Here is a 26,032-nt window from a genome sequence, read left to right on the forward strand (position 1 = left end):
CCACACACATTAGCATGCACATTAAAGCTTGCATGCAACCCCGTACACACACATGAAAAGCCCTTTGACATGGACACCATAACATATCAAATTCCTGCAACATGCAAGTGCACATTGACACAGGAAAATATAAAAAAACCCTTCATGACTTGACTTTACATGACCCCAAAAACATTTCGCTTGATCACACACTGGACACCCTTGCTCTGGAAGTCTGGTACAACCACATTGCATTTCATCATTTCCCATGAAGTCCCTCCAAAACATACTTTATTGTCTCAAAAAACTATACATCAGTCCATCATGCTTGTGAAAGAAAAATCCACAAATGCCAAAAGCCCACACCTACCCTAGATGTGTACAGCTATGTGCCTACCCACAGCTATATACAGTGCTCAAACACTTGATACAAGTTTTGTCCTATCACCATGTACCAGGATTGCGGGACGAGGCCTAGTGGAGCAGGAGCCACTGGTTGAAAAGCCAGGAATCTACATCGACATAGCACTGTTCCAGAGGGCTACAACACGGGAGCTACTAGAGCATCTTCATCGACGAGTTTGCATCGGGCCTGCATGTGTCGGTGAGAGGGGTGGTTGGAAAAGTCACCTCCCCATCTATAAGGCCCCATATGAGGGCAGGTAGACTTAAGGTTAGGGCTACCACATGGGCAGCATATGGGCTGCCATGTGGGTGGCAAACTCACAGGGAAAACCAAGAAGAGGGGGCTGCCACAAGGCAGCGCATAGGCTGCCATGTGGGCAGCACACCTCAGGTCCTACTTGGCAAGGCGGGGTCTTTTTGAAGGCCCAAGACACGCGGCTGTTTGGAGGCCTGCAGCAACAGTACGGAGCAGAGAAGTCTGTGGTACGGGCCTAGGAAAAGTATCCAAAGGCAGGAGCAGGTCCCGGGACAAAAGGTGAACAGGTGGCGGACTGTTTGGAGAAGATCAGGGTGCTGCAAAGGCCCTATAGATCAGGTCGGCCAGCAGGGGAAAGACACGGGGAAGTCTGTGGGCCAGGTACAGCAGAGGCTGCAATGGGCAGACCCCTTTCCCTTACATAGGGCCCAAACTGGCTAGTTGGCTGACCAACCACGTCAGCCAGCACACAGACCCACATAAGGTCCCCACAGTCCCATATATGGGCTGGTGGATCAGTTTACAGACCAGCGTCAGTCGGCTGGTAGGGCCTGCTGGATCGGCCTATTTTGGAGCCCGTCAGGGCCTATAAAAGGGAAGTCATCACTCATCCACTGAGGCAGCAATCCAGCAGCAGAGCAGCATATATCTGGACCACCATCCAGGGGATAGTGGGGCTGAAGAGCTGCAGACATAGCTCAGGAAGGGGCTTCACCCTTGGCTTGTCTTCCAGGGCAGCAAAGAGTAAAGATCAAGGCATGGGAACAAAGTCTACTGAAGCTCGGCGAGGAGCACACGGCTTAGGAATCTAGAAGTGCGACAGACGTACTAGGACGGATTCCTTTTGATAACGACATAGGTCCACAATTTGGTGGGATGCTGGACTCCTTTTGTATTATATCCTTTCGAACAGTAATTATTTCGTTGGTTCTATATCTCTGTTCAAGCAGTGTCTATTTACTGGCTTGCACATGTTTGATGAGCACACAAAGTAAAGAAGTTTGTGATTCCCCCCCAACCCCACTGTGTGAGCTCTTGAGCTATCAGTCTTCTGCTGTTTGTATAGCCTCTGTTGTGATTTCTAACAAGGATGTCCCGAGTCTCCGCAGACAGACAAGCCCTAATCACATTGTATGCATGCACTATTAGACATGGTCAGGATACACGATCTTATCTTTATAATGGCCTGGATCACTGGCCCTCCTCAAGTTGTTTCAGTAGTTTGCCACATGGGGGGTAGGGGGGCGGGGGGGCGCTTCCAGTGTGGTTGACCATCTCATGGGATCCCTTGCCTCCACCTCGCATATCCATGGATTTCTCACCACACCTATCTATTTTTTAATATATCCAACCCACGTCCCCTGACGCACACCACGAGACCACTCACACACTCTACATATCATGACATACACTTTGATCAAAGCCTTTCACCTAAATACTATGCACGCCTTTCCACTTTACGCACTCACAGCAATTACATACTGCTCCTAGAGCATTGAGTCGCCATGATCACCTACTCTCTTCATGAAGCTGCCTTACACACTTTCACACACACCACCCGTTCCATTCACCCACGGCCTCTTGCCTTAGTGCCTATAACAACTAGTACGATGATGAGTGTAAGGCTTTACACCGACAGCTCAGATTCAAGACTAAGCATCATCTTTTTAGTGGGTCAAAAACGCTACGCGAGTATCGTCATCTAGTATGCTGGAAGAAGCAGGCTTTCCTTGTCAAAACGAGGAGGAGTTAATAAACATTTTGCTTAGTAACAACTCTCACGACTTTGCCAATGGGGTTCTAGCCTGGTGGTTGAGGCGGGTGGGTGGTGAGTGTGCGTCAGTTCGACCACTAGATAGGCCCCTAAAGGCACCGCAATACCCCAAAAAAAACTCTAAAGGACTTATGGAGAAAGTTTCTTGAGCCGAGCCCCATCTCTTCTAACAAACACCAAACTTTGGCACTCCTACGAACGCACGCTATATGATTCCCTAACCAGCCAGCACCCCAATCTCTCGCACTCGCCATGTCCTGACGTCCTGGACACTTTTCACAACCAATGGTATCCAACTTGCAGCCCTGAAGCTTCACAACGGCCGAGCAAAAGATCATGAGGGCCTACGTACCAAGTTCATTGCATATGGAATAAATACTTTGGCCCCGACATTAACAAAGTTTTCAAAGAAGAGGTTTGCATCAGTTTTCCTCACACCTTTACCCTTAACACCATCACTCCCATTTCACAAGGCAGTGGATCCAATGAGCCCCAAAAACTACAGGACTACTATGATTACACATGTCATGTCCAAGGTCTACACATTAGTGCTCAACACAGACATTAGCCATTTCACAGAGCTTCAAGGACTCTGAGCCGTGGGGCAGGCGGGATTCCGGACTGATCATGGGACTCCATATCACATACTCACACTCAAAGGTGTCATTGACAAGGCCAGAGCACAAAGATAGAGGGTTTATTATTGCTTTGTGGATTTCCGCAAAGCTTTTGACACAGTGCCAAGAGCTCGCCTCATCAAATGTTTAAAGGAGCTAGAGTATGATAAAAGAGATCATCTAGGCAGTCATGGCACTTTATGAGAGTCTCTCAAGCAGGGTTCGAAACAGGTGCAGGGTGGAGAGAGGAAATTATGAGCACTCTTGGGGTCAAACAAGGTTGTCCATTATTACCAACCTTGTTTGGCCTCTATATGGACAAGCTCGAGACTTTTATTGGGACTCTAGGGGGAGCTGGCTGCTCTCTCGCCGGATCCCTACTCCAAATCCTGCTATACGCAGATAATGTGGTCCTATTGCCATTTCGCAATGGATGAGCCATTGTAAGTATGTCCAATTGCGACAACGACTGGATCATGCATAAGGTCAAGAAAAACGGGCCACCTAAACTCATTGAGGACAACAATTGAGGACGAGCATCAGATCAGAACCGCTTGTGTATTCCTATTTCAGATGTAGAGTGACCAAGAGACTTCTCGAAAAATCCTCAATAAAAACTACACCATAGAGCAAGCACAAGCAGTGTCTCACAAATACCATTCTTGGCGCAGCTTCTCTCTTTCACGTGTCTTGTGTACTATGAAATTCGAGGTCTATTTAGAGATGTGTTTTGGACTCCCAGATCAAAGATGCCTTGCCACCTTCATCCATGAGATCGTCAAACACAGAGAGCACTTGCACGGGATACACAAGCGGGTTAGGGTACACAGCTAGACTCTACCCAGAGCATAATCACTAGCTAGTCAAACGGACAAGCAGAGCACAGGTAGTCAACGAGGCCGAGATCCAAAGCCAAAGACACAACAAGCTCGATGGTAGGACGACACACGGATCATGCTTGGGGATCTTCCCTCAATGTTCACTAGATCGAGGACACGACCGACGAGGCAATGGCTCTTTTCAGAGGTAGGGCTGCCGCTAGGAGACCACAATGGGTCACACACACAGACCACTATCAATTCTCTATCACAGAATTCTTGTCATCATGGCCTCGTTCATCGCCGGGTCAGCCTTGAGCTACCACCCTTTCCACAGATCCAGATTTCTCTCACATATTAGATCTGATATGATTTGATTATGCTGGACTCATTGTAGGTGATAATGCCCGATTAGAGCCTAGAGGCTCCATCCTTTCAGCTCATTGTATCAGGGTTTTTTCAGTCTCATAGACCCTTGGGTCATGAGGGCCTGGAGACCCTCCTTTTATAGGCCCAGGGCCTGCTGCAAAGACCGACTCAGTCAGCTTCATTCTGGCCGACCAGTCTGCTGCTGGTCCAGCCCTTTAAGGGCTCTCAAACCGGGGCCTTTTGGCCCACACTTCTAGGGCCTTGGCCCTCCAATCAAGGCAAGGGACCAGCCCTATATAAGGCATGCCACTGCCCACTAGCAGCCCCCTTTGCTGCTCCACCTGGCCTCCATGTGGCCGACCCCATTGCTGATCTGCCCTGCCCTTCTGCGCCATCTTCTCTGCCAGATAGCCTGTCACGCAGGCGCCTCCAGCCTGTTCATGCCGCCACGTGTGCGCCTCCTTTGCAAGCCCATGACCTGCCCTTTGCCGGCGCCTTTTGGCCTGCCATGATGCTCCTCTGTCAGTCTGCTGTGTGCTGCCCACATGGCAGCCTTTTTGCTGCCCATATGGCAGCCCCTTTGGCTGTCCTGACCTTGTGAGGTGCTGCCCATGTGGCAGCCCCCTCTCCTTTTCTCATGGGCAGCCCCCTCTCCTTTTCTCATGGGCACATGCCCTAGGTCTCCCTCCCCCACGCTCTCCCCATATGGGGGCGTACAGATGGGGAGGCGACCTTTCCAACAAATGAAGGCAGAAGGACAATGGTGCAAGGAGTGCAGGAGGGATGCTTTGGAGCATCACCAACTAATCTAGTCAGATTTGCTGGATGGATGACGAGTCTTCCTACTACTTTTAAAAAACTTGGCTTGGTCACACATCTGGGGCTCAGGAAATCCTTCAAGTAGCACCCAAGTAGAGAGCAGGAAGGGATTGCAGAGATGCGCTACGATGTACGTGTCAGTTATGGAGTAAGGAGGGAGCGATGGTGACCATATGACCAATTTGTGGGGATTTCCAGGTTAGATGACCACGTGGTCGTCTAGCTTGCTTTCTTTTTATTGGTGTTGCTTGTTCAACCTGTCTCACTTACAAATTTAAAAAAACTACTCACTTTGCAATCAAACTCCAAAAAATGGAACAGAAACTATTGCATATCTAACATGAATAAAATAAGACATTCGTTCTGTACAGTATACAGAAGCAATTAAGCTTCAGATTTCATGCATAGAAGCTGCTGATCAATATGCCGTAAGATGAAGTCATCAGATCAGTAACCTTCCATAACAATCACGGCAATTAAGCAAAAAGGAGACCTTATGATCTTTTTCCTATAACACATGATCAGTTCTAAAAATGTATTATACACTCATAAGATAAGGAAACTACCACACATGAAACAATAAAAGAAACAGAGAGATCACCCAAGAAAATGTTCGAGATGACAATGACTCAAAATTAAGCCAGTGACCTTATTGAAAAAGTTAAACAGCAACAAAAAAGTCCAAGAACCACAGATATGGAAAGCGTTTCACATGTGAACAAATCAAGTGCAAATTCTTAGCTCTGTATGCCAGTTCAATGATCCTTTTTGTGCGCAAAGAAGGCAACTATGTGAGTAGATACTCTTTGTACCTTTTCCGCACATTCTGAGATGTTCGCAGCAACAGCTGCCCATGGTAGCAGGCAGACTCCATGTTTTTTGGCAACAATTGAAGACATCTCTCCAATCCTGCTTGTAGATTCCTCCAAACACTGCACGACTAGAAAAGACTCCATTTTTGTCTCAACATCTTGAGTTCCGGCGTATCTTTTGGTCACAAAGTTTAATGAAAAGGCATCGATTTGCCTTGGGATAGAAGAATCATTTCCCCACGCTGAAGCCCAGGCCTTAGAAAGCCTTAGCAACGCATGCCGATACCAGCGAATTTGAGTTGTTGGGGACTTTAAAAAGCAAGAATATAGAAGGCAAGGGTTGTCTGTACCAGGCTGCCAATCATAGATATCAATCATCTCAACATTCTTTAAAAAAAGCATGGCCATACTCGCTTCAAGATGAAGTTCATGCAACAGCCGCAACATTTCCTCTTCAGAGTAATATTGCTTTGAAAGTTGGCTTACAGCTGCCTGACTGGCTGTCCTCAGAGGAAGACGAAAAATAGTACCTGGATATACTGTCTCCATATCACAACCAAAGGCACAGTAAGGGAGAAATTGATCTCTGTAATGCCTTAGAGCAGCTGAGTGAACAAAATCAATGCGCTTGCCAGGATTGACTGTTGATATGTTTGGAAGAAATTTGCAATGAGGATCAAAAATTACAATATGCCTGCCACTAACAAATGATGGCAGATCTGAAAGATGGTATACTGAGTTGAAGCCCACCCTGAAAAATCACACATAATAAGGATTTCAACAAAACAAAATGAAACTAGGCCAAGTAATCCATTAGAAAGGATCTTTGCTTGACTCATCATACTTGATCGAGCTGTTCTGTTTGCCAACACATTGCAAAATTACAAAATCATTTCATATATATATCCATGTTCATGTCAAGTGAGGGCATTGTCCTTTCAATTTCTTCAGATCTGATGAATTCAGCAAACTAGACAGGACCAATTACCTGATTTGAAAGGCAAAGATCAGCTGGCAGGATTCCTGATGGAGGAGATCCACGTGGAGCAGCAATAGAAATCTATCTACACAGTGTATACGACAGATGTTGTATATGGAGCCAGATAATCAATGGGTTGAAACAAACACTTAGTGTTGTCAGGACCTAGGTGGCTCCTAGTTATGAGGGGCACTGTTGGATTGTCATCTGGCACTTCTAGGATGGCGCAATCATCTATGCAGTGCACGGGACGGTGACTTTGGAAATGGACTTGTACTACCCTCCTTTGATCCAGCTGTCCCCTCATGGACCAAGGACAGCCTAGATCCTGCCAAGCATGGTCTTTGGAAATGGACTTGTACTACCCTCCTTTGATCCAGCTGTCCCCTCATGGACCAATGACAGCCTAGATCCTGCCAAGCACAGGATCTAGGCTGTACCAACCTGTCACAACCCTAGCACCTTCCGCAAGAGAGAAACACAATTGAGTAATGAGATCCCTGTGCCTACTCCACACAGATCCCCATCACCGAGTGTCCTTCCAAAAATCCCAGATCACTCTCTAGCAATCTCCAATCACGAGCTCCAAATAAGCTCCTTCCTGAGTAACACACTAGTAACAGCAAACTCACCAAATTTCTTCAGCATCATGCAACTGAGCCTTGAAGAAGCCTCCATAACACCTGTACATGTCAGCAACTCCAGCTCCTCGAAGCAGTCATCACTAACTCTCATAGAAGTCATAAAGCACGCTTCGATGGCCTCCTTCCCCCTATGTCTGCCAAGAATACTTTCACCCTCCATTCTCTTATCTCTTAAGAAAAACATGAGACCACTGTGCCCAAAACAATAACCCGGCTCCCTGATGGCTCTCTGATGTGATGCAAAGAGCTCACGTATCTGTGTCTTTCGGGCTAACTCCCGCGGTGGCCGGGGGGCGCGCTCTCCTAAATCTCTGTATCTGGTGGACTACATCGAGAGTAATGCCTCGTCTCTAGCGGTCCCCTCTGAGGAGGGCTCAGATAGGTCAGACCTCAATGGTGCATGCTCTAGTCACCCCACGTGTCATGTGTGGTCTCCGCGTCTCTCGTCCAGCCGTATCCTGGTGACGAATCTCACTGCTGATCCATAGTGCTCTCGTCTCCTCGAGCTCCTCCCTCTCGATCTCATCTGGCATTGGCTTGGATGTGTAAAAATCAATGACGTGTGTCTGTGCTCGGTCTAGCTCGGTGTCCTGAGGCATCAACTGTAGCTGATCTCTGGCCTGCCACACAAGGGAATCCCTATGTCTCTGCATCTCAATCACCAATGGAAATGTATCAGTCATGTGAGTGGTCCAAAGCCGAGCCCCTCCTGAAAGAGACAATGGTATCGTCCTTGAATCTCATAATAGGCCGAACAGACACATAGAAAATGCTCCTCTATCTCGACCTCCCCCATTGTGCATAGTCTACAGACCCGCTGCTCTCTACGTATGCCAGCCGCTCTCCCGGCCTCAATCCGCAACTGGTGAGACGAGACTCGTATCTATCCGATAGCAATCCGCGAGGCATGTGAGACTCTCCTATCCTCGAGGTACTGGGGCCTGGTGATGAAGCCCTACTCCGCTATCCATAGAAAGTGGTCATGGTAGAACTGGGTCTTGGTGGGGAACTCCTGATCCCCCCCCCAACCCGAGATGTGTGGAGTTGGAGAAGGTCTAACCGTATGATACGATTAATCTCATCATGTGGAAGGAGTTCCGGTGGTGCATCCATGCTGTATTGAAAGGGAGGGAGCCTATCCATCTGGATACCGTGGCTATCAAACCATGTGGACACCCGTGCATACCATGCTGTATCAAAGCCTCTCTCTGCCAGTCGTTGGGATGACTCTAGTGCCAATCTCGGTAATCTCCACTAAGGTAGGGCCCAAACTCTGTGGAGAAAGGTCACGGTCTGGAAGAGGGCGTCCACCTGGAGAGGTGTCATGGCGAACTCTGCCTGTATGATTTGATGGGGAACTGAAGGCTTACTCCGAATCATCCTAGATCCCATGATCACCTGTAGCTTCTCAAATCCCTTCCAGTCAGTAGCTGAAAGGTCACTCCCCCAAAAAGGTACTGCATACATGGCAGTCAGTCTCACGAGAGTGTCAAAGAGCCAGCCCTTCGTCGGTGGATCCTGGAAATGCGCCTGGAAACACTATCTCTCTAATCGGGCCAGGGCACCCTTCGCACATGAGTCGTGCTCTGGCGGCATAGGTCATCGTGAAGCTTGGTCCCGTGAATACTACCCCTAGGTATGTGTAGTACTGCACTATCTCCACTGGCTCCCCTCAGTAAGTGAAACTATGTCGACGTCAATGTTGATGAAGCATTGCTTGGGATGTGTTGAAGATCATAACCTTGGTTTTCCCAAGATTGACTGTCAAGTCCCTCTCTCTGCAGAACATCTCCAAGGCCTCCAAGTGTTTTTGCAATCCCTCGACTGAGGTCAAAATGAGGACTTTGTCATCTGCGTATAGTAGTATATGTACCATCAGATCAGCCAATAGGGAGCCCTCTCCTCCTAGGCGATCAAGAAAGAATGTGATCTCATCAATGTATAGCCCGAAGAGAGCCAATGAGAGGGGGCAACCGTGCTTCACCCTTATGGTGCTCTCAACCCAATCTAATAGCCCCCCAGAAGCGCGGACTAGCCCTCTGACGGACTCATATAGACTCATCACTCCCCAGATCATGACCTCTGGGAGATGCAACTCTTGTAGTTGCCTAATCAGGCGAGAGTGAGGGACTATGTCAAAAGCCTTCCGAAAGTCCACGAAGCAAGTGTAGACCTCCTGGCGCCTTCACTTCGCTTCCTCGATGATGGCTCTCAGGTAAAAATATGATCCAGTGTGGAGTGTTGTCTCCGAAGCCTGCCTGCCCAAGGGCCCGCTATCCATGATCCTCTGTATGGCTACTGATCGCCTTCTCCAATACCGATCCATAAATCTTAGCCAAAGTGTGGCCAATCATAAGAGTGCGGTAATTCCCAGTATCCATGGGGTCCCCTGCCTTATGTATCGGTACAATGGTGGTGGTGCGCCAAGTAGATGGGAATCCATGGCATACGGCATGGTTGAACATCTGTGCTAGGACTGCGGCTAGGACCTCCTGCCCATGTGCAAAGTGCTCAGTGCGTAGTCCCTCATGATCCGGTGCTCTCCGGTTATGGAGTCGCAAGAGCGCCTCGCGTATGTTCTGTGTAGTGAACAGATAACATGTGGTGGGTCTGGGTATGTCTGACATATCTGGGAGTGCCTGGCCTGGGGCATCATAAAGAGAGCATGCATATGTGTGCCAGACACCCGGATCTGTGATAGGATTAGGCGCCTTTCCTTCTGTGAGGAGCCCCCAGCCGATAGTGGGATCACCTCCTCGAAAGGATCTGATCACCTCATCCATCTTGCATGTGAGAAAAGTCCGCTTCTTCCGTCGCGTCATACGACGTGAGACCCGCTGTGCCTCGAGTGGTGTCATGTGTCCCAAAACTCGCTCACGTATGAGGTGAGCTCTCGTCTCTCTGCACTCCTCATCAAACCAGCAATTCTGGGGCATCTTCCCATCTGGGACCTTCGAGGACCAAGTCGTGGGGAAAGATATAATCGTTGCAGCCTATACCATAGTAACCAAGGTATCTGAGGCATGGGTGAGGTCCATGTCACCTCTAAGTAGGGTTGGGAGCTCAGAGGCCAGGTGGCTCACATAGACGGGGTCGAGCGTGTGGTCAAAGTGGATCTGGACATAGGTAGGTGCAGGAGGAGCTCTCTCAACAACTAGCATGGTGACCGAGATGCTGAAGGCCAAGTATGTATGGTCAGCACCAAGAGGGGGGGCGGGCACAGAGAGATCAAGTGCCCGGGGTGCTACGAGATCAGAGGTCGGTACCACTGCCTTTTCAGAGATGGCTTTGGCTCCTTTTCTAGTTTGCTATCCTACCTAGACTAGAGATACTTGGCAGCCTTCATTCATGAGGCCATACGACACAGGGACTGGTTGCTCAGGGAATCTAGGGGAGAACACATCTAGACTCTTCTCAGAGCATGATCATTGAGTTTTTCCAGCCACACAGTACTGACCAGCAGGACTCATGGAGACACCGGCCGTGGGGACCTGAGCCAAAGTGAAAGACACGCTAGGCTTGGTAGCACACTGGTACACATGATCGATAGAAGACTCCCACTCCCACCGGCCCTTGGACTCCTCCTGTCTCTCGGGATATGCTGTGAAACCAGCCTCTAATCACTCAGAGGGCAGTGGAACTAAACCTTTAATCACTTCAGCACTTATTTACAGCTCACAAAGCATATATCACAACCATTAACCATTGCATGATCACCATTTGGCATTTACCCATTTGTTCACAAACAAAACCACTGAAAAAGGGATGGAGGCTAGAATGCCCCTGCTCAACAGACATAGACAAGTGCACCCGATTGGCCCCAAACACCGTGGCGCCCCTTTCGGTATTTCTTTATATTTCACAGTGAAATGATTACAAGTTGCATCTGGGAGACCTTCCCTGCAACTGAGCACACAGCCCCAATTCACTAAGCCTTCGCAAGGCTTTCAAGCATAGAACACCATCACATAAGTGCACTTAACCCATAGGCTCAACCCAAAGGCATTCTCTTTTCCGAGTGCAATTCCATTGGCTGTCCAGATGCAATCACACACTGCACCCCAGCTGCACTCTCTTTGAGTGGTTTCCAGATGGCATTCACAAAGCTTTTCAAAGGCATTCTCTTTTCCGAGTGCAATTCCATTGGCTGTCCAGATGCAATCACACACTGCACCCCAGCTGCACTCTCTTTGAGTGGTTTCCAGATGGCATTCACAAAGCTTTTCAAAGCTCCAAAATAAAATCAGCAAAGTACCCAACCAAGGAATGACTCATGTAGCACTGCCTGGGCACCTGTGAGCCAAGAAAGAGGCGGCACACGAGGCCAACCAATAGCTTATGGCAAAAAGAAATTGCAGTAGCAAAATCACAACTCACCAAGCCCTGAAGACTCGAACCAAGTCCTCAATCGCCAAGAGGACATAGTAGCCAATGCCCAATTGCATTCTCAGCCAAAGAGGAGTGCAAAGGCATGAAGAAAGAGCATTTACAAGAGCCGACCAGCAAGAATTCCACTGAAAAATGCGAAAAGAAGCACTTCTGTCGTGAAGAAGTGGGAGTTCTTGGGCTCAAAAGAAGCGTGCTTTAGAGAGGAATGCATTGAGAAGGTTTTGGAGAAGTTTCATCGCCGGAAAGTCCTCCAAAACTGAGAAAAACCAGTCAACCAGCGCGTCGGACCACTCGAAATTCAACAGAAAGCTGTAGCTTTGCAAGAGGAGAGGCCCAGGAGGCGGTAGAAGAAAAAAGGTCCAGAAAAAGCCACTTTTGCAAATTCGACCAGCAAAAGAAGTGCTCAGCTCTGCCCGTTCTACCAAACGCACGGAGGGAAAAGCATATCACTACGAAGGGGAGGCAGAGGGGAAGCCATCGGGCCAAACGGAAGTCGAGGAATCCAAACGGGTGAGGAGTTATGAAGAAAAACGGAATTCAGCTGGAGGAGGCTGAAAAACCAGTCCAAAATCTCAACAAAGGAAGAAGATGAGAGAGAAAACCACACATGTGAAGTTTAGAAGGCCCAGGAAGGTCCAGGAATGGCAAAGGAGCATGTAGAAGGCACTAGAGCCACCTGGAACTCTAGGGGGGCCACTGAAGGTACATGGCCCTCTAGGGGGCCCATTAAAAATGCCACATCATCATTTCCCAACAACCACTCTTTTAATTCCTTGGAATGCCTTTGGGCCTAGGGATTAATTACGCTTATGTGCTAGGCACCATGCCGCGTTTAATTACACATTATTAAGCGCACGCTTGGACTTTTAAAACCAAAGTTGTCACGGTCTTGTAGTACATTAAAGTACTTAGAATTTCACGCCCCCGTGACATTCTCGGATGAAACATACAGTGTCATGCTGTCTCCCATGTATATTGGCAAAGGGTGCTCTGGACTCTAGTGTGTCTATGTGTAAAAGGCTATGTCCCGACCTATATATGTAGTCGCGCGATCACCTTTGAATATGGTTGAGATGGGCAGGACCTCCATCGTGCATGCCCTGGTCCGTCACCTCCGGCTATGTCTCTCCACGTCATCATCTCATCCCATTGACGCACTCACATAGCAGCTTGCAAAAATCACAAAAGGGGGCACTCTTGACATGGCATGCTACACAGAGCCCACGCCCCCCAACCGCCGAGAGAGACAACCCTGCAGACACAGATATGAGATATTTTCGCAGCTCATAGGAGAGCCACCCTGGCACCAGGCTATGTATTTCAACCTTGAGTTTTGAGTACTAGTTTTGTTGTATCTGTTTTTAGCTTAGTACTCCGCAAAGGGCCTTAGCGAACCTTTGCTTCAGCCCACAATGGCTTGTATGGGTTACTTATGTGTTTGTACTCTGTCTCATAGGCTCGTGAGGCCTCCAGAAGATGTTAATACATCTCTCTCTCTCTCTCATATGTCCACTATGCCTAGGCCCACCACTTGCCACTAGTTCACTACACAGAATGTGCGGGCTGCACTCAGCCGGCTTCATAACCGGAGAGCACACGACCATGAGGGGCTACAGACTGAGCATTTCGATCATGGACATGAGGTTTTGGCTCTGGTACTAGCACAAATGTTCAACCACGCCATATCACGGCTTCCCACCCTCATGGAGTACCACCATAGTACCAATACACAAGGCAGGTGACCCCATGGATACTAGGAACTATCGCACCCTCATGATTGGCCACATGCTGGCCAAGATCTATGGATCGATATTGGAGAGGGAGATCAGCAGCCATACAGAGGCACATGGGCAGCGTGCTCTCGGGAAGGCAGGTTTTCGGACACACCACTCCACTCTCTACCACATCTTCACCTTGAGGACTATCATTAAGGAGGCGAGGTCGAGACGCCCAAAAGTCTACGCTTGTTTTGTAGACTTTCGGAAGGCCTTCGACACTGTCCCGCGATCCCGCATGATTAGGAGACTACAGGATATGCAGATTCCAAAGGTTCTGATCTGGGGAGTTGTGAGCCTATACAAGTCCGTCAGAGGGAGAGTTCGTGTCCCAGGAGGCCTATCAAACTGGGTTCAGAGCACGATCGGAGTAAAGCAGGGATGCCCTCTCTCACCGACTCTCTTCGGGCTCTACATGGATGAGATTACATCTTTCATAGACGTCTAGGAGGCGAGGGAGCACCACTAGCAGACTTAATGATACAGATTCTACTATCTAGATGCCCTAGAGGTGTTCTGCAAAGAGAGAGACCTGATGGTTAACCTTGGGAAGACCAAGGTCATGATCTTCAACACCTCTTACACAGTGCTTCACCGACATAGCTTTACATACCAGAGTCAGCTAGTGGAGATCGTGCAATCCTACACAAACTTGGGTGCAGTTTTCACAGAGCCAATTCTCACAATGACCCATGCAATCAGAGCACGACTCACACGAGGGCACGGTGCTTTGGCCCGACTAGAGCGACAGTGCTTTCAGGAGCACTTTCAAGATCCACCGGCGAAGTATTGGCTTTTCGACACTCTAGTGAGGCCAAATGCCATGTATGCGGCACCTTTTTGGGGGTGTGATATTTCAGCAGCAGAATGGAGGAGATTTGAGTGCTACAGGTGATTATGGGCTCTCAAATGATTCGGAGTAAGCCCTCGGTCCCCCATCAGATAATACACGCAAAGTTTGCCATGACCCCTCTCCAGGTTGATGCCATTTTTCAGACAGTGACTTTCCTCCACAGAGTTTGGGACCTACCTCGCGAGAGACTTTCGAGGCTGGCACTAGAGTCCTCCATACGATGACGGCCTCTATCTCCAACATCCCCGTAGCCTCCTCTCTTTGGGAGAGAGTGCTCTCACATGTGCCTCGGTCACTCGGCGAAGCCGATTCCATGCGCCAAAGGAACTAGCTAGTTTACTATCCCACTCACTGTTTCTATCCAATGTGCTTTCCTTGCCCCTACATTTATCCATCCTGATCATAGACCTTCAAATGCGAGAAAAAGGACTGGTACTCAAATTCCTCTTGACAATGAGGGCTGGCTCAAATGAGTCCCCTAGACAAATAGTGCCAAACCCTATGCAAAATCCTCCTTGATCGGGTCACCCCTTCCCTGGGAAGGGGGTCCTCTGAGAAGATCACAAAGAGTGGGGTAGGTACAGCATGGTTTGCCAGTCACAGCATCCAGATGGATCGGCTTCCCCCGTTTCAGTATAGCATGGATGCACCGCCCGAGTTGATCCCACGCAATGAGATTAACCCCATCATATGGTTAGATCTCCTCCAGCTCCACACATCTCGCACTTGGGGAGGACCAGGAGTTCCCCACCCAGACCCAGCTCTACTATGACCACTTTCTAAGAGTATCCGAAGATGGGCTCATCATCAGACCTCAGTATCTCGAGGACAGAGGAGTCTCACACGCATTGAGGATTGCCATCGGACAGATGCGGGTCTTGTCCCATCACCTGAGGATCGAGGCAGAGAGAGCTGCACGCATACCCAGAGAGCAGTGGACTTGCAAGTTTTGTGCACAATGGGGGCGGTCGAGACAGAGGAGCACTTTCTATGTGTCTACCCAGCCTACTATGAGATCCGAGGGCGCTACCATTGCCTTTTTCAGGAGGGGCACGGCTTTGCCACTCGCACGACTAATCCACTTCCAAGACCAGGTCTGTATTGGGCTCTATCTGATGGAGATGCGACAACACAAGGAGACACTACTACGACATATCAGAGAGCAGCTAGATGGGACCACCGCACCATAGGGTATTGAGGTAGACCGAGCGCAGAGACAGGTCATGGATTTCTATGCATTTGACTCAGCTCCAGGGCATTCTGGGATAGAGGAGGAGGAGCTAGCCGACATGAGAGATATATGGATCGGTGGAGAGAGCCGACACAGCACTACTAGGCGAGGGACACAAAGACCGTACACGGCACGACAGGCGACTAGAGCACACACGATCGAGGTTCGACCTATTTCAGCTCTCCTTAGGGGAGATTGACCAAGGCAAGGCGTCACCCTTGACATAGCCCATCGGATCCAGAGATCGAGGAGACCATGCCCTCCACCACCACGGGAGACATCCCGACAGATGCAGATACGTGAGCTCTTTGCATCTCATCAGAGAGCCACCATGGAGCCTGGATACGTGGAGCCGGTTCATGCACTTGGGACTCTAGCTCTGAGCACGTGATATTTTCATGCCACCCTCATGATATTTTGCTACTTTTTTTGCTATTTTGTACTAGTATAGCATTTTAGTACTCAGCAAGGGCCTTAGTGAGCCCTTTGCCCCGGCCCACAGTGGTCTGTATGAGTTACTTGATTCCGTACTTTGTCCCATAGGCCCGTGAGGCCTCCTGCGGACGTTAATCTCTCTCTCTCTCTCTCTCTCTCAAATTATCAGGTGGCCCTCTTACATAAGGGGCGGGGTCTGTGGGATTCAGAACACTGAGACCCTCAGTTGCAGTCTCTGGAACTGCAACGGTACTTTATGGTCAGATCCAGGAAGGACTAATCTAAATCTTGCTGATTCTTGAAATCCTGTAAAATTAGAGATAAAGCACAATGTGAACTAATCTAAACCTTGCTGATTCTTGAAATCCCATTAAATTAGAGATAGAGCTAATCCACAGATTAATCTAGATCTTGAGCGCCCATGATTAAATTTGCTTGATCTTGAAAAATCTAATGACTAATCATAGAACTAACTCTCGAATTAGTTTTAAATCTACCTTTAAAAGTCGCCCCATGTGCCCTCAACCCATACACATTGATGAAAAAGGTAATTGACCTGGAACAAAGACAAGTATCTCGGATTAAACCAAAACATTGTGCACATAACCTACGTATGTGCACCTAGAGTCCATTTCTAGTCTAAGTAATTGTCACGCTTAATCAGTTTTGAGGGACATATCCCCTATGCTTACCCAGTACCTAAATGGCCCTGGATCTAAATCATTTATTTTAAGGTGCATTAGTGGTGTGTTGGTCCAAATCAGCACACGTCATATCAATGCGTATGTCCCCTAATAGGTGGAGCAACCTATATGTCATATGAGGGTGATCCTGTACTAAAAATTCATGTCCCAAGGATTCATGATATGGAATCCCTGACATACGCCAGCCCACTATCTACACCTTCATAAGATGATGTACCATCACCATGAAAAGATGGCATCACCACAAGAAGGTAACTAATTATCCTGTCCGATGATTGAGGATCCATTCTATATGCTGCGAGATTTCAGCTAATGAGTTGGCCACCATCTACATCCAACAATATTTTTTGGCAGGCACGTATTTTAGATAAAACTGCCTCTACTAGCAGATAACCAGCACCAAAATAGCAGTAGAAAAAGCAATACTGAATGTAAAGATAAGGGAAGGGTAAGAGGACATGTGATCCAAGTAGCTCTCATGTGGCTTGCATGTGTTGCAGAACAGCACACATGGTAGCTAAATAGTCATCCTTGCATACACAGCAACAAAATGGGCATGTGCTTGATAGTACCAAACAGCAGTGAATGATATTAATGAAGGAATGTGGCGGACTGCTTGAAAGTACAGCTGAAGCCCGTTTGTATTGGCTAGGGAAGGGTGCCAGTACTAATTGTATATGGGATTAATGAACAAGGGTGCCACATGGCACGCCCTCATAAAAGTCCACTAAAAATACTCAAATACAAAGGTACTTAAGAGACTACAATTACTTTCCTCGTTATTGTGGCCCCTTTTACAAGCTAGATGGGGTCCACTATCAAATAAATTAAACTAAAATCCACTATTGTTACAGAATTTTTGGGCTTTTCTTGCTGACAAGTGGGCGCATCTGGCTTGGCCTTTTTTTGTGTGGGACCAGTTCAAAGGTTGCTTCCCAGTCTGCATGCAGCATTATCTTGGGGGTTCCCTTTTCTGGGGTGTAGATGCAAGGTTTGGAGTTGCAATCGTTCCTACAGGAGGTAGTCGATCATTTGTCTTAATCACCTCTTTATAATTTTTGTTGTAAGGCGACAACTGGGCAGATGGCAGGGTGGGACATCAGTTATGGCAAGTTGCAGGGCAATGTGTAAAAGTAATCTTTGCTTGGCTATGGTCTTTCAATCAATACTTTATAGAGCTTCTACGGGGCAGATCTTGTTATGAAATGGATACTTGGGAGGCTCATGGTTGTTGCATTACCTTGGCCCTTTACTGCTCTTTAGAAATGGTTCGAACAAGGTTCTGCAGTGGCATAACCAGCCCTATGTTTGCCCATAGCCTTGGAGGGTACCACATTAACAAAGAAATCTGGTGGTTTTCATGCTAGCAAGCAAGATGACAGCTCCTTTGATTTTGATTGTTGCAGGGCTGCAGCTCCGGTTTTGACCTCAAATCCTTTTACTGCCCTCTATTAGTATGGGTCTGGCTCCACATTAGACTATGGTGCTTCCTTACCCATATCCTCTTTGCAAGGCGAAACGTCTGACCAGCTCCTGTCTTCTATTGCACGGATTCATGCAAATTTCAGATGGACTTGAAAATTTTGGACGTTAGAAAATTTCATGCTACCAGCAAGTTAATGCTTTTAATTCTGGATGCCGTCTTTGTAAGTTATAGCCCCCCTTGTTTTATATAATTTCTATTACGATGTCATTGCATTGGATTGAAATATGACAAAAAGCAGCCAAATCACCCAAGTTAAGCATGCAAGTGACATGCAAACTTGTAAGCAAATTTCAGCAACAAAACAGTTTGTTTTTATTTTACCATAACCACACCTAACGTCCCAGGGAGACAGAAAGAAGGCAGCGAAGTTGAAAGATACTGTATTAAGAGAGTATGGCCTTTGTGATACCTTCATGTACTATACATTTAAATTAGGCTAGTAACTCAAACATTACTCACCACTAGTTATGCAGTAGTATTGCATTAGGAGCAATTTTGTGAGGTAATAAAAGTGACTTACTTTTGCATTGTTATTTTCAACGGTTGAGAGGATAAAAGGGACAGACTCTTTCTTACTCTTGCTAGAAATCCAATCATGCATTGGTTTAAACAGTCGCTTGCATCAGGTGAGGTGTTGGGGAAAAAGTGATACCTACTAACTGAAGGAGTATGGAAGAATAGAGAGGCCAACGTGGCTTATTTGGAAACCTGGTATTGCAAAATGTCATTAACCGGAGTCTAATATTATTGATTGAGCATCGCAAGTGTTATTCCAAGACACCTTAATTTTGTGACGGTGGTAATTTTGTGACGGTGGTTGTACTGTAATTACTTTGTCAATCATATAAACGCAAATTAAAAGGCACTGAACAACTCCAATGGCAGTGATAGCAGCTGCCAGGCGCGTAATCAGTGGATCGTTCCAAGCGTCATTTTCAAGTGTGAAACGAATGACGCCGAAACTGGAAAAGCCGATTCATTATAGCATCAAATTTGTCATGTCGCTCCAATGAAAATTGCGGCTTACCCGAAGCGCCCTGTCTTCCAGGGCTCCCCTTGTTTCTTGCTACCGCCCAGCTTCGAGATACTCTCGAAATCATCGGCAGAAAATTGGGCGTCATTGTATGCCAAAAGCGCAGGCCCCTGCCAGGCTGCCAGCTCCTTGTAGAGCAATGCATCCACTCCATGCCTCCGACGATCCAGGCAAAAGCAAACCTTGGTTGCGCCGGCATCGTCGGCGTTCTGGATGAGTTCCTTGAGGACAGTAGTACCCTCGGGGTAATTAGCTAGGATTTCTTTGATTCTGCGAGTCAAGTCGACGCTTTGGCCGAAGTCTTCGGCGATATCGGGAGGAGGCTGAAGGGAAGGGGAAGCCATGAGAGAAAGATGGCGAGCTGCGAGAGCTATGGCGATCTCGCAGGGAAGTCAAATTGGAAAAGGGATAGAGAGTTGAGGACGGAGGCACCATAGATGGAGCATCGAATTGTTGCATACACAAATAATCAAAAAGTTCTATGGACTTGGAACACACGGCTTTTTGTTGTTGTTGATTTTTCTCCACGACTCGGCCTAAGTCAACACACCCTCTCCCCTTAACTTCACCTTGGACCATGCTTGCACAAAACAACGCTCTTCCTCGCACTCGGGTGAGATCCGGTAACTGCAAGGCTCGTTTGCTCACTAGAGAAGCAACAGTAGCACATACATACAAACAAACACACACACATATATACATACATGCATGCATGCATGCACCCATATTTATGTATGTGTGTGTGTGTGTGTGTGTGTGTGTATACACATATATGTGTATACATATGTGCATACGTGTGTGTGTGTGTGTGTGTGTGTGTGTGTTTTGTGTGTGTGTTGTACACACACACACACACACACACACACATATATATATATATATTATATCTATCAACAAGGGATTTTGGGAGGATGATTGGAGAAATACTATACATTGGATCCAAAACACTCATTCCGTGCCCTTTGATTACTTAGTTGTTTCTAGTATTAATGCCCAATCTCTTTGACCTCGCACCCATCTATCATTCACTCCTCCCATTCTCAATAGCAGATCCGACAAACCTTCGCTGCAGCCTTCCACTCCCTGAGATGAATTCCAACTCTAGGATCTCTACATTTTAACTTTGTTGTAAAGTTGGTGATGTTAGCAAAATGAATTCCATCTACTCGCACACAAGGAACGTGAAGGCAATTCCTGTATGGATATTATTCGTTTTGTAAATGCCTACGAAGGCGATCTACAAGCAGAGTATGGGATTGTGGAGCAACCTTGAGTGATTGAAAGGGGCATGGATTTGCAGCTACTATGATGATTTGAGAGTTGTGCCTGAAATTGAAACAAAGAAATCGTTGTTTAGTCATGTGAATTGTTGCTTCGACAACAATTTACTAAGGCAAATGAGGAGAATCGATGCTTTGCAACATTGTTTGATGTTGCTCAAAGATTGCAATTCTGTTTCAATTCGATGTTCGTGGCAATTTGTTCAGCCTTCTTGTCACTTATCCCATCACCCCTACTGTCTCCTTCCACCATTTCAATTTGAGGTTTGCCCTCAGTGGGAATTTCAACATTGTTGTAAAGTCATGGTGATGTTCGAGAGAATAATTGTGCAAACACTAATAGCCTGCAATGGCACTTTTTGCTCATGAAATTGGGATTGTTGAGCAACCATCGATGATTCACAAGGACACAGATTTGCAATTGCTACTACGAGGGTTTGCAAATTATGCCTTGATTTGAAACTGGTAAATCATTACTTCAACAATAAATTGCTAAGGCAAATGATGAAAATCGATGCTTTGTGAATTTGTTTTATGATGCTCAAAGAATGTACCCTTGAGGTGTCAATTGGAAAAGAATGTTAACAAAGATAATGGCATCTACATAGTGACTGTGCTAATGGCATGGAGCACATTGTCATCACCCATAAAAACTTTCATAGTTTTGTCTAGGCACTGACAAGCCTGATTTCAGGCTCGTCAATATCAATGTATGAAACGTCCGTATATCTTCATTATGATGCCATGACGCCTATGAAGAATTCGAGAGAGACTCTTATAGAAGAATGTCTACTTCTTGCTCATTTTGTTAGGAGGTCATGTGACTATTTGCTTAACTCTTTTTTAGCCATGGTTTGCATGATGCAGGTTGTCGCCTCCCCCATTGTTTATTGGATCACTAAAAAATCTATCCATTTTGATGACCTTGGTTATCTGATTGAAAAGAGACTTGATCAATAGGTCTTAAATCAATTAACAATCACAAAGGTAGTGAGGTATTATTGGCGATTGAACCCAATTCGAGAGAGTCACGAGAGGTTCTCATGGTATTTTATTAGAATCTTTGAAGGCAATGTTGAAGGGGCCATACCTTGGATCCTGCTTTGAGTGGTTACAAAAGAACACCATGAAGGTGGAAGAGAAGCGAATAGCATCGTTACTTGTTGAATGGGACTAAAACTTGGGAAGCTACGTCAGGATCCTCATGTGTGGCTCTATTTGGAGGTTTTCAAGCTTCAAAACAATTGAAGTTGTTGATCACTGCAATTCAAAATTATCTCTGAATAGGATTTTGCATCAAGATGGACCCATTTATCTAGCCTCACTCGATTGATAGGTGCAGGTTTCAGGATGTTGGCGTTGACATACCCCCAAAGGTCACTTTGACAAAAGCATCTCCGATTCAATCGACCATATTATATAATTGCAGATGTTTAGCTTTCTGATATGGTGACTTTGATGCACAGATTTGGAGGAACTTGAGGCCTTGGTTGACTAGTCAAGCAAGTAATGTAGCAAAACTACAATCGACAACTATTTTAAGCAAACCATCCAATATGGGGAAAAGACATATATCTATTAACTCGAGAATTAGTATACGCTTGAAGATCAAGATAGCTCAACAAGGATGCAAATCAAAGTATTTAAGATTTCCTTCATGGCAATTAATGGATCTTTGTGAACTGGAAAGGAATGTGATGTTGATCCTCAATGTGAATGGAAGTCTTCTCCATTATGCAAGCTTTGAAGGGTCCCCTTTTTGATTGATTGATCCAAGTGGAAAAGGGCCCTCTTCTTGGTATGTATTCTAATTTGTGTGTGTGTGTGTGTGTGTGTGTGTGTGTGTGAGACAAAACATATACAAATCAATTCCATACCCTGTTGAACTTTAATTCAACTTATTGATTCATTACAAATCAAATTCTAAGCATTACTTTGTATAATAATACAAGGCTTCAAATTTTCTTGCGCTATTGCAATCTAATGGTAAATTTCTTTTTCTCAAAGTGTCTTTTAAAGAAATTTCCAAAAATCTAATTATCAATCAAAATAATTTTGCTAATATAAATACCCCAATATAATTGTCGAACTTTATGAAGTTTGTCCTATTTAATTAAAGGAGAGATACTAACTTGCCACCATCCAACATAACATTTTGTTAGAACAATATATGTTACATTGAGAAGGAAGGTTTAAAATGCATTTCCCCAGTTGTTATCCATGTCACAATTAAGTAAAACAAAGATCACCATTTATGACGTTATGTCTAGTGTACATCTACTTTGCCTTTTGCCTTTGTCATGTGATTTGACATTGTAATAAAATATTACTAGAATTGCCCACTTCTATGAGTCATCGCATGTACCTTGTCCAATGCCATTTTGTTGTTTAAGTTGATGTATGTAATTTCGTCACCAGTGATACGACGTATTTTACAAAGTGACCATACATATTTTGTTTAGTAGTTGCTTGTGTGTCAAATAAGTTACATAGTCAAGTTTAATCATGGCTATGGCCATCAGTCAATCAAACTTGGATACTCATAACAAGTTAGCAGGTACAAATTTACCAAGGAACGGAGATCTATTTATTTCAAAATTTATATACATAGAGAGAACAAAAACTGTAAATGAAGAGGTAGACTTCACTAAAAAAGTTAAGCATATAAAAAAGTAAAAAATAAGTATAAATTTGTATAAATAAGGTAGCCACAGCCAAATTACTATACTTAAGCAATCTATCTTAGTCCTAAGATCCTAAAAGAGGCAAAATCCATGACAATAATTTAAAGAAAAACACTAGTCCTCCTTTTATCGAGACAAAATATCGCAGCAAAACATTCTAATTCCGTGTTTCTTATATATACTTATATATAACTATATATAGTTTTATATATATATATATAGCTAAATATAGCTATATAACTCTGTGTGTGGAAAATTTGACAACACCCCTTTGCATAGTGAAAAGACAAAAGAGTGAAGCAAGACAAAGGAATAAGACTAATTATATTAACAGAAAAGTTTGTACAAGTCGATGAATCCCTGTTTATAAAGGAAACCAACAATGACTTTGTGGAAACTGTATAGAATTTGAGCTTGGATAAGTTTTGGCAAGCATCACATTTATTGAAGAGGGGAGTCTGCTTACCTGCCACCATCCAACAAGAAAACATGGTAAGAACCAGCTTCAAACTTAGTTGGGAAGACAGGTGTCATAAACACCCCTCCCTTGTTATTGGGGTCACAATAAAAACAATAACTTAACCCCATAAACTTATCAAGCTGGATGTAAACCTATGAGTGTAAGGCTGAAAAAAAGTTAATAATGATGGATAAACTTGGGAATAGAAGAGCGGTTTAAAATAATTAGGTGAAGGAAATGAAAAAAAAGGGGGGGGAAGTCTTCAAAAGGATAAGGGATGGAAGAAGTAATCTTATCAATCAAACTAAAAGAGAGATTAATCATTAATGAAAAATTTTTTTTGGGACATGTAGAGTAATGAAAAAATAATGAGGGATTAATCTTATCAAATAAAGGAGAGACTAATATAACGAAAAGAAAAATAATCTTTACGACAAGTAGAGTAATGAGGAAAAACAAGTATATGTGAGTGATTAATTACAATAAGATTAGGAAAGATGAAATTAAATAAATAGGAAAAAAGGGGGGTTATATATATAGAGAGGGGGGGGAATATGGATATGTAGGGGGGGGAAGGGTGGTGAAAATAGATAAAAATATATCGAAAGGGAGAGGAAGAAAAACCTTATAAAAGGGGTAATATAAGTAAATAGAGAGGGGGGGAGGGAAGAAAATAATTAAAGGAGAATAAAGGCCTAAGAGTCTATTTCGATGAAAAGGTCGAGAGGGGACGAGGCTCAAAGCCTGAAACGGAATGTAGAGGCGAGTAAAGAAGTGCACTGAGTACTCAAGAGTGATTAGGACTGAGGGTGCAAAAAGACCTAGAGGTTAGGCTAGACCGGGAGGGTAGGAGCTACGGTAGAGGGACAACACCACAACAGGCTACATACAGGGATAGCGCCACAAAGAGCAATTTCAGATATTGAGAGTAAAAGATCATGGCTATGATGTTTGAAGGTGAGGCAATGACGGGCACAGTGAGCAGCTTCCCCGCACGATGACGAACATAATGGGCTAGGCAATACGTAAGTGGTGAGAAGAAGCCATATTAGCAATTGAGCATATAGGTGAAGGAAGTAGGACTGTTTAAATAGCAATTGAGAAGTTGTGTAGTTTGAAAAAAGTTGGGGACAAAGTAGTCAGGGAAGTCGAGAAACTATTTGTCGAGAGATGAATAGTTGGGGGGTTGACACGCATTAGGGAGTTGACGTTAGAGATAGTTGAGGAAGGGTAGACTCATTAGGTAAAAGGAAGGTTGGGGTAGTTTGGGGGGTTTAGTTTACGAGTTTGGGAGGGGAAGTCAATAGTGTAGCTCAGAGCTTGAATATAGTTTTTAGAGGTAGTTGGATTAGAGATTAGCTAAAATTTTAAACAAAGATGAAATAAGGAAAGATTAGAGAACATTTAAAAGGGGGGTAAATTATCATAAACTGAAATTAGGGAACAATTAAGGAAGAGTTAGAGAATTTAGGGAGAGTTAGAGAGAGAAACAAAGAGAGAGGGGAAAGAAGAGAGAGGGAGAGAGAGAGAGAGAGAGAGAGAGAGAGAGAGAGAGAGAGAGAGAGAGGGGGGGGGGTAGAAAAGGTAGATAAAAAATTAGGTGATCAATAAGAAAATAGAAAAATAAGGTGATAAATTACGTGAAAGAGAGGAAAATTAAGGCTAGGAAGGAAGGTAGTTTTGGCATTGGGAAAAAGTTAAGTCGAAGGGAACTTTAAAACTTAAAATGAGGAAAACAAGGAGAAGGGGAATTTAAAAATTTTAATTAGAAAAGGGAAAAAGTAAGGAAGGAAACATAATAAAGAATATTAGAGGAATTTAGAAAGGAATTAAAAAAGGGAATCAAAAAAATCCCCCCCCCCCAAAAAAAACTTGGATAATAGAAGAGATGAGATCATTAAAATTTTAAAAAAGGAAAAAATTAACAATGAAGGAGAAGGATGGAGAAGATTAACAAGGGAGTTTTAGAAGTTAAGGAGATCATCTAAAGAGAAAATTTGAGGAAAATAAAATAAAGAGAAGTAAACGAAAAAAAATTTAAAAAGGGGGAGAGCAGTATGAGCAGGGTCCCAGGAAATAAGGAGAAAATGGAATATATGGTGTTTAGGGAAACATTATGGGGAAAAAACCAAGTGCAATCAGGGGGAAATTAAGGAAAAAAGGGGGAATTTAAGGGAAATTTTAAGGGGAACTAAAGGGGAATTTAAAGGGAAAATAGGGGGAGAAAAGG

The 26,032-nt window shown here is 45.2% G+C and overlaps 1 protein-coding gene across 1 annotated transcript in view; it reads right to left on the minus strand.

The window, feature by feature from the left end:
- Positions 1 to 19,828, minus strand: part of LOC147901160 (Zinc finger, C3HC4 type (RING finger) family protein) — a 159,104-nt gene extending 139,276 nt beyond the window's left edge. Inside the window, exons 1-2 of the mRNA XM_087375571.1 lie at positions 19,373 to 19,828; positions 5,850 to 6,600 (exon numbers count right to left, since the gene is read on the minus strand). Of these exons, the coding sequence (XP_087231697.1) occupies positions 5,850 to 6,600; positions 19,373 to 19,722 (1,101 nt within the window). The 5' untranslated portion in view covers positions 19,723 to 19,828. The remainder of the gene's footprint in view (positions 1 to 5,849; positions 6,601 to 19,372) is intronic.
- Positions 19,829 to 26,032: the final 6,204 nt, after the last annotated feature.

The sequence above is a fragment of the Dipteris shenzhenensis genome, chromosome 6, assembly GCF_047967505.1.
Source record: "Dipteris shenzhenensis isolate YYH24624 ecotype China chromosome 6, Dip_SZ_1.0, whole genome shotgun sequence".
Taxonomy (NCBI): Eukaryota; Viridiplantae; Streptophyta; class Polypodiopsida; order Gleicheniales; family Dipteridaceae; genus Dipteris; species Dipteris shenzhenensis.